The sequence below is a fragment of the Thermobia domestica genome, chromosome 6, assembly GCF_964235325.1.
Source record: "Thermobia domestica chromosome 6, izTheDome1.hap1.1, whole genome shotgun sequence".
Lineage (NCBI taxonomy): Eukaryota > Metazoa > Arthropoda > Insecta > Zygentoma > Lepismatidae > Thermobia > Thermobia domestica.
This window is the reverse complement of record NC_137459.1, coordinates 93,817,939-93,832,762: the sequence shown is the minus strand read 5'-3', so window position 1 is coordinate 93,832,762 and position 14,824 is coordinate 93,817,939. Positions and strand designations below refer to the sequence as shown.

Genomic DNA, 14,824 nt, shown 5'->3' with positions numbered 1-14,824 from the left:
CAGGAAACTGTCCCTTTTACGTCTTCTTTTAACAATGTAGGACAAAATCAACACACCACAAATATTAGAAAGCAACCCGTGCAAATAAGTCACGCTGTATTGCTTTTAGCCTTTCTTCCTTAAGAATCGGAGAAAACAAATAGCTGTGACAAGTATTTCCCTGAACTGTGAAAGAAAAATATCTCTACAATAAACGAGCAAATAAAGAGAACAGAATACGATACCTAGTTTAATGATCTTACTCTCTAAAAGTAAGCGTAAAAAATAAGGAAAATTGAACCAATTCAATACATCTACACTTTACAATGGCAACTAATTTACTTTATAGAAACTAACATCTGAATCTGAACGCTTTACTGTTTAAGCCGGGCACAAATTTGAGACCTTTAATGGCATATATATACACATTACAATTAGCATTACATGCGGGTCTAAATGCCTTTGATACTGTATTGTCCAATTAGTAACGATTAATCGTGCTATCTTACCTTATTGCTCTTTGTACCATACATTTAAAGATGTTTTTCCATCGTATATATATATATATATATATATATATATATATATATATATATATATATATCATACAGGCTGTTTCGAAAGAACACCGACAACGTTTGGGAGGTGATTCCTGACACCAAGGTAAGACAAAAAGTATACTGGGTGCACAAATGCTTCCTTTCGGAGTTATAGGCTGCCGAAAACATGAAAAAATTAATTTTAAAGGTTCATAGCTCCAAAACTATGGGACCTACCGTAGTCGGGTCAATACTTCACTTAGGAACTAATATGTGCCCTATACAAATATCCAAGATTCAGTATCCTGCGGTACTTCAGCAACAATTTTTATAGAGGTAGTGGGTGAGTACTTCAAATTATATGCCCGTAGCCAAACTCCCTCTATAAAAATTGCTTCGTGAGTACCTTAGGATTCTGAGACATGTATTTTTCCATAGGGCACATATCAGTTCCTAAGTGAAGTCTTGACCCGGCTGCGGTAGGTCTCATAATTTTGGAGCTATGAACCTTTCAAGTTTATTTTTTCATGTTTTCGGCAGCCTATAACTCCAAAAGGAAGCATTTGTGCACCCAGGATGGTCTATGCTTGTAGTCTTATCTTGGTGTCAGGAATCACTTCCCAAACGTTGTCGGTGTTGTTTTGAAACCCCCTATAGCTACTCATAATAATCAGTACTTTGAATGCGTAAGAACTTACTTTCTGAAAATAACCACGTGGCAGACTTTTATCCTTTACTTGACGAAAGTACACATATCCGTAAAAATAAGCAGCATCAGCTTGCAAGTAAACAGGGCATTTCTGATTATAAAGTCGATGTTCCGCAAGCAAACCATTCGCTCCGGAAGTTTGTCTGATTCTGACGTGAAATTGAGTATCTCCCATACATCCTGAATTGGAATCTGGAAAAGCTAAGTAGCAAATATTTGATTTCTCCTGTTCTGATAGTTTCACATGGCCAGGATAAATAATCTGTAAAGTAAGAATGAATACGAAGTTTAAAAACGTGAAATTTCTAGTTATAAATATCAAAGAGAGCTAGTAAATACGTAAGTCATGAAAAGAATAACAGCGACTTAAATAGCTAACTGCTGTTCATTCTAGCTTTGGAGCTACGTATAATTTAAATAAATATTAAATCTAACCAAAACGAACACTTATATCTACTAATCCGTGTTACAGTTACGGCAGTATGTCATTGCGACCACCAAATAAAGTATCTTCTATCATTGATGAAGGCAATGAAATATTGCAGAAAATGTAACGAAGATTAGTAGGTATAAGTGTTTGTTTTGGTTAGTTTATTTTTATGTAAGTTAAATAGACACTATCTAACACAACATGTGTCTTCCAAAACTGAAGATCAAAGAGTTATATTGTTTTCACTCAACAGGAGTGCAGTTCGACAAAGTCTTTGAATTTCCCATGCTCAATTTTACAATATCCCTTCCTCCCTCCGTCTCTCTTTTGACCGCATTTGCAGGGTTGCAACGTCGTAACATCCACTATGTCTTTTCTTTCTACCCAGTACTGTGGCTAATATGAAGCAGATGTCAGACAATGTAAGAACAAGGAACTTGGTGTTGGAAACAGAAATGGAGCACTGACTTAAAAAACAGCATTAGGAACTGTTGGAAGTAAGAGTCCACGTGGATTTGACAAGCGACTGTCAATTGTTTGAAATGAGGGTTCTGGTTGGCCATTTAGTTATCGGGGGGTGCTTTCCGCAAGATCCCTCCGACGACGACTTATATAAGGCACGAGCCAACATACATAGAAGACGGCATTTTTTTATATACGAACTGCACTCCGATTGAAGAAACAAACTATACACACTACATTTATTTGGAAAATCATTTTTAAAAAATCGGCGAATGATGCTTACTTTTGAAGTAGGGCAGTCTACTTCAATTGTGCTATTAGCACGAAACTCTTAAAATATTAACCAAGTGGAGGACAGTTTTCAAGATTGTTTCTAGTATTTTCAAAATTTGAATATATACGTCATATACATTAAAATTTATGTAGACACCATTTTAGTGTATCGAAAAGATTGGAGGCTGCACCTTTTCAAATTTCGATATCTCCTACATGGTGTAATGGCTACCGCGCACATCTTCTATGCACATAGTTCCGAATTTGACTTCCAGTGGGTCAACGTTGAATGTATTAACATTTAAAAAATACGTTATGTGTCTTGATATTAAATAAAATTTAAAGACGTAAGAAATTTATGTTTCTTAAACATTACAATGGTATCATTATAAAACTAAATATGACCAGAATAAGTGTGTAAAAACTTCATAATTGTTTATATACTTTCAACTAAATAATTAATTCGGGTACATCAAATTAAGTTTGTGAAAAAGACAAGTGTATTTGGCTGACACTTATTTCACAGTAAAAACTTACTCAATCTCTTCTTCATTAATATACTTTCTTTTTTTGTTTTAAGTCCTGGCCTACTAAAACCTCTTGGAAAGCTTTCTAACAGCTGAGGAAGCAATACTTTATGAATTAGGCTTGCAAGGAAGGTATATAAGATATAGAAAATAAGATTTAGTTTGGAAAAGTCCTTCTAGAAATTTGAGTTTACAGGTTTTCAAAGTGATACGGCTGATTTTCTTTTAATGAGGTTGTACACCTATAAATAACACAAAAATTCGATCATTTTAACCGACTTCAAAGGAGATGGTTCTCAATTAATTTGCCCCATTCATATATATATTGTGGGTATGTTCACGCATAACTTTTGACATATGTTTACAGATTTTGACGTGATCACGTATAGACCGATTCCCTCATGTTTCGAAGACTGATCTGTATTATAGGAAGTTAGTGTCCTATAATCAACCTAAAATATTGGAGTAACGAAAAAATGGAAAAATTAAACGAAATAAAAAAAAACTAACCGACATTTTAAAAGATACTGAAAAACAGAAAACAATTCATTACTATTATCTATAGAAAAAAAATGTTGAAGTCTATACAAAACCAAACAAACCTCATAAAATTACCATAGACTATAGTGAGACTATAATGTAATATTATACTTTTTTTTTTTTTTTTACTTGGTACAGACTTGAATTTTTGTAATGATAATAGTAATGAATTATTTTCTAATTTTTTGCTATTTTTAAGTCTATTAACATTTTTTTTTTTTAAAGTATTTAATTAAACACTTTTGTTGTGTAAATTTCGAGTAGAAAATCTAATGTCAATTCAGTTTCGTTTATAGTTACTTACACTGTTTAACTGTGGAACATCGATGAAATTCTCTTTGAAAACCGCTACGATTTGATGAAACAAAAAATAAACATGTGCTGATAGATGCGAAAGTAGATCTTTTCTCAGTAATTATTTCAGTCATTATATGAATATTTGGCCTGTTCGAAAGTACGCCGTATGATTTTAGAACAATTGCTCTTCTTGGATCGCTTATTTAGAACTTATGAGACGCTTACCGTTAAGCCACTTCACACATTCGCATGCACTAAAAGCTAAGAAATACTATCCTTCAACTCAAGATGAAACAGAAATGTAGCGTATGTACGATTATAGTTTAGCTTCAAGCAGGCAACTCTAAGATGCAAGCAAAGAAGGCACATGTTACTCGAGAAACATCTGATACCTGCAAGCAATAACATTTCAGTTCGCCAGCCATGTTCTAGACCAGTGATCTCCAAACCGTCGATCGCAAGCTGCTAGTAGCTCGCGGAGACATTTTCGGTAGATTACGTTAACGCTCTGATTCCTCCTCTGGCTAACCTTGATTCCTCCACTGAGCTGACGCTAACGACAGGGGGTGCTGAAGACAACAACTGCTTGTTTCTCCCGCGCAAATGCCATTGTCAGTCTCTTCTCACAGTTGATTGTATACGCGTGGGGTTGTGCACGTTATGCTTTTCGTGTGTATATTGGACATTTGATAACTTGGATAGTTTGATTCCATATTTACTAGGAATGTAAGTTTATAGGAAATAAACAAATGTAACATCATTATTATTATTATTATTATTAAGTTGGTAGTTCTTTTGGTTGGTAGCTCACAGGAGGATTTAAAAACGGTACAGTAGCTCAGAAGCTTCATACATTTAGCGACCACTGTTCTAGAAGAACGAAACAAGCGTTCCTTGTGTTTGTTGATACAGAAAAGACTTCCTTCGTTGGATCGGATATTAGCGTACCTTTTCAGAATTGAGGCTGTAAGAGACGTGGCGGTATAGTTTAAGGTAAAACCTGAACGACTGTAATGCGTTTAGATTGTCAATGTTCTTGAACCGGAACCCTGTGCATCAAACGCACTCGCACTAGCCGCTAGACCAGCTGAGAGGGCAGAAAAGTCTCCATGAAAGTGCCAAAGAAAATTTGGATAGAATGGAAAGACTCAAGACGAATAAGGAACTTGTATATGAACCAACAAATAAGAATCAGAATAGAAGAAATGTCGGGGAAGGTGAAATGGGTAGGGGAGTGTTTTTTTTTTTTTTTTTTTTTTCAACTAACAGAAAAGATCATTATTGAGGAATGGTACTAAAGCGGATAACTCCTACATCAAGAAAGAAAAAAAAAAAAAAAAAAGAGATTAAGTGAGAGCCGCGGTGTAAGGAAACATCATAATTATCAGTAGGTGACCACACAACAATAACAGAATAATAATGATGATAATCCCTTTTAACGGAAATAAAATATGGAAATTATAAACTGAATGAATCAAGTCACCAAGAAAGAGAATGAAGCGCCTTTCCTATAACACAGCAAATAACAATATATACAAATATAATTGGTGATATTTATATGTACTACTTGCATACTGGCGCGTCAAGCTCCAATTAAATAATTCATAAACAATAGCGCTAGTATGCTTGTAATCAGGGGCGTCATTTCGGGAGGGCAGGAGGGGACAAATGCCCCCCCCCAAGAGTTTAAGGAATACATATACTTTAATCGATTGTCTACTAATATACTAGTACAAAACGTAAAAGTCTTATGTCGGTGGTGCTCTTGCCCCCCTCAAGCGGAGTGTGAAATGACGCCCCTGCTTGTAATACTTAGCTGTTTAGATGAAGCCTGATCAAGTTTAGTTCAGACGACGACTGCCCTATCAAACTATAAAGACGAATACTGAGAATTTCCTAATCTAACCTTAAGTAGGTGTGAGATAAGGACTTAGTGTTCAGCCAAACCGTTAGTTGTAATTTACTTGTAATATGGCTTCTTCATACAGATCATCGTGTTGCAAGAACAGAACAAATATGAAACCCAAGACGCTCGATCTATCACTCTAGAAAGAACTGCCTATGTATATGGGATATTAGACGCTAATAGAGATATATACAATAGAAAATATCCAAACTTTTGAATGAACAATGAGCTTTCTTGGAACAATGAGCTAACATACTTCTATTGCCATTGGCTTACGATGTTTCATTTAATATCCAAATTACACTTTTACCTGTTTCTTTTCTGTAAGTATCGTAACTGAATACATTAAATTTGTCCTTCTTTGTTCTCAGCACTTGACCACTTCTGCACCTCCTAAAAATCAAAAGAAATGTTTCGGTTTTACGTCCCACTCCTATGCCCTGGAAGCTTAAGGAGACGGATGGTTAATAAAAATTAATGTTTATGAAAGTGGTGGAATGAGAATGTGGGACGAAACGGAAGGACCTACAAAAAACCCACGGACATGATGTTGTTCTCCACAAACTCGCCTGACCTGGGATCAGTTGTACCAAAGGTGAATGCTCTACTGTTTTACCACTGTTCCCTCCTTCCGCCATTCTGCACTTTATGGATGAATCATCTGTATATATGCAATGTTTATACAATAAACTATTGGCCTCCAACGAAAACTATGAAACTTGAACATCACACAATAAGAAGGAAGAAAGCACCAAACGTGCTACAAAGGATGGCAGCATACTATTTGTTTCTAAGAACATATTTTCTTTACATATATATAGAAATAGATGTATGCGTGTGTGTGTATGTTCCACCATAACTCTGGAACGCCTGGCGTAATTTTAACCAAGCTTGATACACATATTACTTACAGTCTGGAAAAGAGTACTGTGGGAGTAAGACCCCCTTAGTACACCTTGGGGAGGGGGGGGGAGTGAGAGACATATAAAAATGATCGAAAATGACCGACATTAGTGTCGAATCAATAGTTTTCGGAGTCCACGAGCTGATTGGTGACAGTTTCGATGCACTTTAAGTCCAAGTTCAGTCCCAGTGAAGGTAAGACTCCCTTGTACACCTAAGTGGAGGCAGAGAGAGATACGTATCAGAATGATCGACATTTTAATGCGCCCATATTAATGTCGAATTCGTAGTTTTCGGAGTCGCTGAGATGAATAGTGACACTTCCGATGCCATTTAACCCTCGGATACCCATGATATTTTTAACTCCGGATTCCAAACAGGGGTACAGGTGTACCCAAATACAAATTTTTGCAATTAGAAACATCCTTACTTGTGGCATCGATAATATTGGTATGTTAATTTACGTTGGGTTGTGCTTTGTTAGGTTATGTTTTTTTTTTTTTTTTTTTTTTTTTGTGTGTGTGTAAGTTAGGATAAGTTTAGGTTAGGTTAGCGAAACGGAAACTTGTTTATACGCTATAGAACTGTATAAATTTCGTAATGTTTTTGCGGCAGGAAAGGTAATAATATTGCAATATGAATGCAATATTGCAACGATATATTGCAATAGGCTCTAATATTACATTAATATTCTTTATTTTGCTCTTTACAATAATAAAATACTTGAAACAAATATGGTAACACACACCCAAGGGGGTACAAATGTACCCCCCGTATAGTTTTAGCCACACAGGTAAGCAGATCACCTTAGAATACAGGGTGGTCCAAAAGTAGGTATACAGTGCCGTACTGATCGGCCCATGGCATTTTATATAATTTACTTATTATCCACACAGATATTAACTTAGTTTCTTTATTGTTTGTTCTTAATTTCTTTTCACTTATACCTGAAACTTCGAACAAACCGAAGCAAATAAATGCATGGTCTTAATAAATTAAAATGTCATACTTGATCGATGCTGATCGGTATACCTACTTTTGGGCTACTCTGTATAATTGTTATTGAGGAAATAATTTTCCTTACAGTCCGGCCTACAATGTAAAGAACGCTAGTCAACCTCGAGTGTCTGTGACATAAAATATACAGTAAAACATATGCATGGGGTACATTTGTACCCCCTTGGGTATCCAAAGGTTAAATACAAACTTCACCCCAATCAGTACTCTTGAAGGGGGTATTGGTGACAAAAATAATTGAAAATGACAGATATTAGCGTCGAATCCATAGTTTTCGGTGTCACTAAGTTGACTGGTGACAGTTTTGGTGCCCTTTAAATCCAAGGTCAGCTCTAAGTTAGTGTGAACCCTCCTAGCACTCCTAGGGGGAGGGAAGGGGAAGACATAAAAATTATCGAAGACGACCAATATTACCGTTGAATCCACAGTTTTTAGGATCGCTTTGATAAAGAGTGACACTCCAGACGCCATTTAAGTTCAACTTCATCCCCTACTAGCACCAGGAATGGAAATGGTGACATGTAAAAATAACTGAAGACGACTGGTATTAGTGTAGAATTCAGCTTTCGGAATTCGTAAGTTGACTGGTAGGAGTTCCGATGATCTTTAAGTTTAAGTTCAACCTCCAGTACGAGTAAGATTCCCTAGCACACGAAGGAAAAGTGCAAGGGATAACATGTATAATGGCAGAAAACGATGACATTAGTACCTATTTAGAGTCCTAGTATTCGGGGTCGCTGAGATGAAAAGCAGTACTTCCGATGCTGTTTAAATCCAAGTTCAGCCTTTGTATTTAAGCTAACCCCCATTAGCACCCCCTAGGGTGGTGGAAAGGGGTTGAAATGTAAAAATAATTTAAAACGACCGATATTAATGTCGAATTGATAGTTTTCGATGTCGCTGAGATTAATAATTACACTCCAGATAGCAATGACGTCCAAGTTCAGCCCCCATCGGCATGGAGTGAAAAATAAAATTTCTCAAATGACTGACATTAGTGTGGAATCTATAGTTTGGGTTCGTTAAGCTTTCAGGTTATAACCGCGATGACACTTAACCCAAAATTTAGGCGTGAACAAACATGTCAGTTAGATTCAGAATATACACCGGAAACTCCACAGGTGTTGTTTGCACATCTGTATATATTTGGATGTATGCGTATGAATGTATATTCCAGCGTATATATTTCAGAAATTAACAATGACGCCCCTAATGTCATCACCAAGTAAGTCCAAGTTCATCACCATCGGCAGAGGGGGAGGGGGTTATGTGACAAATAAAATATCAAAAAGGTCTGAGATTTGTATCGAAATCACAGTCTTCGGGACGGGAAACCGTCTAACCGGTTTCAAACGAATTTCAAATTTCAAAGCTTTTTTTTTTTTTAAGTCATATCAACTTGATTAAGGGTATATCCTGTGGGGTTAGGGTATTTCAATATTTATGCCAAAAGTAGAGTATCTTCTGTATTTTTATCATTACACTTTTATTGAAATAAATATTCTAAAGGAAAGGGGATTCAATATTTCCCATAAACCTATTCTCCACGTGCGAAGAACGGGCACTTGACCTAGTAAATTATAAAAAAGAAAAACTGGAAAAACAATTTTGCCTTCTTTTTATGATCAAAACACAATACGATGACTACTCAGACACTCCTTTTATCCTGTCTATAACGTTAGAACTCTAATTGGAGAGGGTACTTCACTTCAAGCAGTGAGTTTCTGTTCAACGAAATCGTTGCATTTGTATAATCTTGTTCCTGGTATTTAGAAAACTCAAGCAAGGAAACTTAACAGAATTATAAGCCAACCAAAGAAGGAAGAAAAAAAAAGATATGAAACATTCCATTTAAAAAAAATAGCTTAAGGGAATCACTGTTTTTACGCCTCGTAGTTTTGAATAAATCAGAAAACTATGTAGTTATGATGTATGCGGGGTCATTGTACTGATTTGATTTTTAGTTTAGCGTCCCTTTCAGCAGCGAGGCTATAAGAGACTTTAACCTACAGCTTAACGTGTAAAAAACTGAAATGAAATCTGTCAGTTTTTACGTCCCACGTTTATGTCGGCTAGGCTAAAGGAGACGGTGATGATGAGAAATGAATGAAATGGTGGAATGAAAGAAGTGGGAGGAAACGGGAGAACTCCGAAAAAACCCACGCACACGGTAGCTTAACGTGGAATCCGAACCACATGAGCTCCAGCCGGGAATCGAACAAGGGTCTCCCACACCAAAGTCCCTGTACTGAGTAGAGAAAAGAAGCACTGACAGCTTTGCGCTGTAAGAAGAAAGCTTGTTCTCTCAATTCAAACTCAATCAGCATTGAACGAGATAATACGTTATTAGAAATATAAGTATCCTAGGTTTAATATTGCCAATACGCACATTGCATCTTAATAGCGGAATTAGAAATAAACACTATTACGTAAATTCGAAACGAAACAAAAACATTTCAAATAAGAGCCCCTAAGTTTCCTTAGAATTTTCTGAAGTCTGGTCAAACAGCAGATGCATCACGAAATCAGCACAGCAGGGGCATGATTGCCAGCTTTTCTTCATTACTAAACAAAAATTGTACAATATATATAACTTATCAAAGTATCATACACTCTAGTTGTGTCTTAGAACGAATGTAACCTTCTGCCCCATGTAAGATTGTCTTGGGAACTAGTCCCACCTAAATTAAGCCTCGTGGGTGAGTAAACTTAACTTTTTAGAACATAAATGATTAACTTCTTATTACGAACGTACGCAGGAAGTGGATCCCGGGGGTCCGGAGTCCCCGAAATCCCGAATTTCTGCAAAGTCTGTTGAATTTTAAGAGTGATTTTACAAATTTTAATATACTTTATCATCATATTGAATTCGGACCCCCTTTCGAAATATATTGTTGTGTACAAGTCTGCTTCTAGTTGTTCATTGTTAATAACTTTGTGTAATAATTGAGAAATATGAAGAACTGTAAAATGAAGTGAAATCGATGGAAGTTACCAAGGTACTAGGAGATACTACGATGATGGCATAAGTTATTAAGAATGGGAAGGGGTCAGTAAGAGAAGTGAAATCTCAGGAAGATTGAAAGCATGTCAAGAATCTCTAAGAGAGTAGGAAAAGACTGTGTGTACTGATAATAAAGAGCACAATACAATTCGGGACAAGTTTGAAAGGGCTGATCCAAAATGAAGAACGAAATCACAATGGGGATGTTAATATACCACTCGAATTAATTAAGAATATGGGGACAATATCAAGGAAGAATTGTTCCGGATGGACATTAAGCAAAAGTGAAAAAAAAAAAAAAAAAAAAAGACTAGGAGCTTTCCAAATGTGAGAATGAAGAAGGGACAATGAATTGGATCGAACGGAAAACGAATGAACAGTATTAGATATAGTAAGGAGAAAAAATCAATGGGTTAACTTTACAATGCCCGCTCCAGCTGGTAAACTCACTCAGAAACGAAAAATTACACTCTATTAATTTTATGCAACACATCTGGTGCTTGGGGTTCCGGGTTCGATCCCAGCCCCGATAAGTGAACTTTGTGGTGGACGAACACCGTGTGCGTGGGTTTCCTCGGGGTTCTCCCGTTTCCTTCCACTTGCTTTATTCCACCATTTCATTCATTACTCATCATCATCGTCTCCTTTAGCCTAACGGCATAACCATGAGACGTAAAACTCAAAGATTTCATTTTTTTTTTCAATTTTATGAAAATGGGTCAAAACTTACCTAAACCTAAGCTAACCCATTCCTACCCCTACGATACTTATCCCTATCTTACTCTACTCTACCCTACCCTACTTTACTATACCCATTTAAGGCGGTTCTATTTATCGATGTCCAGCTCGAGCGTGTATTGTAAAGTACTCAAAATGAATATTCGATGTAATTTAAAAAAAAAAAAAAAAAACTGCTTGGGCGTCAGCTGAGAAAGAAACTGTATCATAAGGAACGATGGGTGAAAAAAAGAGGCTACAGCTGACGAACAGTGCTAAAACGGAAAATTCCAGACGAACAGCGAAGCTGAAGGTACATGTAATTTACTACATTTGTGGCAAGTGAGCTGCCAATGTTGGCATAAGTGATGATAAGTATTTGGATGTTTTCAAAAGCTCATTTTCCTTTCTAATTACTAAAATATTTCCTTGCACCTACCATGTTCTTTTCATTTTAAATTATCAGCTTATAAATGTAGAAAAATAATCTGAAAATCAACATCTTTAAAGGATTAGAGCCTGAACCAACAGAAATTTTAGTGGGACAAACCTTACTTTTCAATACGTCTGTACAAGGGTTTAAAGTAATCCCTATCAAAGACTGTTATTCACTAAGATATGTACTTGCTAGGTAGTATATAACTGAATCGGGCTACATGATAAAAATCATCGGTAATTCTGCAGGGTAAACACTTATGTAGGTTAAAATATTCCATTAATAAGAAATTCACACAAAACTAGGTTAGCATACTTGCAGTGCAAGCACAAATAAGCACCTTACTTAGAACTACTTACGCAATGAACTCTTTAAATCTAACACTATTATCTAAAACACAATTCATATGTCACTTTTAGAACTCAAAAAAAGTATTTTTAACTTGATTTGTAAATTATCACACAAATATAAGAGCACTTGTCAATTAATGTGGACAACAATGATACTCTTTCCCATCACTTAAAATCACGTAAGTTTACCTCTATTGCTTGTCCTAATTCCAAGTCAAAAGTCACTATGCATATACAATGCACCCAACTAGAAAATCTGTCCCAAGGTAGTACTGTTCCAACTTGAGCATTTTCTTTTTCATCACTATCTACATCTTCACCTCCTCCACGCTCAGCTGCCATCTTCTTCGGGATGTTTATAAACAGAAGAGATTTACTGTACTTCCTACTTCCTAATTATGCGTATGCTACTACTAATATATGGAGCTAATAAATAATCTATCGAAGACTTGTGCGTTATCATTTTCTGTAAAAATACTTGCATATATGGATTATGTTAATAAACAATTATTTGTTCCCATTATATTTTTCTAAGGATGAGTTTATATTGTGTTCCTCGGAAAGTAGAGCACCCTTTACCGTTACTTTCATTCTCTCGCATGGAACAGAACTGTCGGCACAGTCAACAGACGACCAACGACAACACGATTATCATGTGGCACATTCTACTTAACCAACAACTTGACCAAGTACCTCATTCCGTAATGATAAGTGTCATGGTTATTATTCTGTACGTCTTCACATAATTCTGCGTACACGAAGCAACGAAAAAAAAAAAAAAAAGAGTAATTATAACAGCTATTTCGATTCTCGTAATTTTTTCGTTATATTGACGCAATCTTATACGGAATGTGCCTGTTGGCACAACAGTAATGATTAGTTGGTGCATTATTTACGCTGCCTGGCGATCTGTAAATTTTCCGAAAGTCTTTTCGGGAAAGACCGAGTCAAATATGACGATTTTTTGTTACGGTCAATAAGATCATTCCCTAATAGTTTTAGTCAATAGCCGAAAATTTATCGGCAAAACACAAAAACAGCTATCACTCGAGAATAAAGTGCCGGATCGAAGTCGGGCAAAAGGGGATGTTCACTAGATTTCATCAATGAAAATTGGAAGTGGTACAGGGCCGGTACGAAGATGACTCCTGCGGAAACTGGAAAATTTCTGGAATATTTTATCCAAAGTTGAATGACGAGATTAAACAACAATTAAATACAATATTTCAAACAATAAAAATCATAGTACATAGTTCAAGTTAGAAGAACACTGTTACAAATCGAAATGAGAGAAACACGTGTTTGATTGTTCTGGTTTGTCTTAGTACACTGAATCACAAAAGTACCTCCCCCTTAAGCAGGGTTTGAAAAACCCCGGCCTTTTTTAAAAAAGCCCAACCCACCTGGGCTCATATGGGTTTTTTGGGTATTTTCGGGTTTAATTGTTTTTTTTCGGGTTTAATCGGTTTTTTTTTCGAAATATTTTAATGTCTTTGGGGTAAAAGTGTTAAAATGTGATTTATATTTCATGATTGTCATTGTCACAACTTGCAAAAAATTTCTACTTACTGCTGTTTTGAAAAAAATGGCCACCATTTTGAAATTTTACATTCGATCGCCGAGATAATCTATACAGCAAATTTAGCATATCTCGTGCTTTCACCGTCAAAATTTCAACTTAAAAAACTGAAAATGCTCTTCGTAGCGTGGATACTCGCTGTTTTGAAAAAATGGCCGCCATTTTGATATTTTACGTTGGTATGCCGCCAAAATCTATACAGGAAATTTAGAGTGTCTCGTGCTTGTATTCTGAAAATTTTAACTTAAAAGGCTGAAAGTTGTACCCTGCAGTGTGTGTGGTAGAGGCAGACAAACGAGTTAAGTTGATTTTGTGTTTAACGCCCCTTTCAGCAGCGAGGCTACATGACACGGGACCTACTGATTAACGTGGAATCCGAACCGCATGAGCTACCTTGGGGAAGCAAACCCGGGTTCCACACCAAAGACGCTTACACTAACCGCATAGCCATGAAGGAGCTCGGCAGACAAACGAACAAATGTAGATCAAGTCATCCAGAAGCCTGACTGATGTTCGCCAAATATGAATACCAAAAGGGGTCTATTAATTTAAAACAAAGATACAATTCATGTTGTATGAAATAAATAAATGCTTTAAAATGTCTTGTATGAAATTAACATCTTCCAGCGTAAGTAAACTTGCCATATTTTCTCCATGAGAATACGGGACACCTCAGATCCCCCCCCCTCCTCAACTTTCCAACATAATGCAATGAAGTGTAGTTTGGTTATGAACAAAAGTATAATAAGCCGCGATGGCTCGGTGGTAGAGCGTTCACCTCTAGTGAATGGGGTTCTTAGTTCGATCCCAGCTCGCGCCAAGTGAGCTTTGTGGTGGACAAACCCCTCGTGCGTGGGTTTTCTCGGGATTTTCACGATTCCTCCTACTTTCTTCATTCCGTCATTTCATTCATTTCTCATCATCGTCACCTTGAGCATAGTAGGCATAACCGTGAGACTAAAAGATTTCATTTTATTTATTTTTTTTTCAAGAATATAATAGGCGAAAGTACACTAAGCAGCAGCTACTTTTCTCTCTTCGTACCCTGCAATTAATTGTATACACTGAAGATGCCTAAAAACTTAAGATGTGCTATAAAAATGCTTTACTTTCAATATTTTTTCGCGCGTTTAGCAATATTTATTTACATGGCTGT

The 14,824-nt window shown here is 36.4% G+C and overlaps 1 protein-coding gene across 1 annotated transcript in view; it reads right to left on the bottom strand.

Moving 5' to 3' along the window:
• LOC145688095 (protein DENND6A) overlaps positions 1–12,734 on the bottom strand; it is a 107,129-nt gene extending 94,395 nt beyond the window's left edge. Inside the window, exons 1-2 of the mRNA XM_081761829.1 lie at positions 12,279–12,734; positions 1,217–1,489 (exon numbers count right to left, since the gene is read on the bottom strand). Coding sequence (XP_081617955.1) covers positions 1,217–1,489; positions 12,279–12,431 — 426 coding nt within the window. The 5' untranslated portion in view covers positions 12,432–12,734. The remainder of the gene's footprint in view (positions 1–1,216; positions 1,490–12,278) is intronic.
• Positions 12,735–14,824: the final 2,090 nt, after the last annotated feature.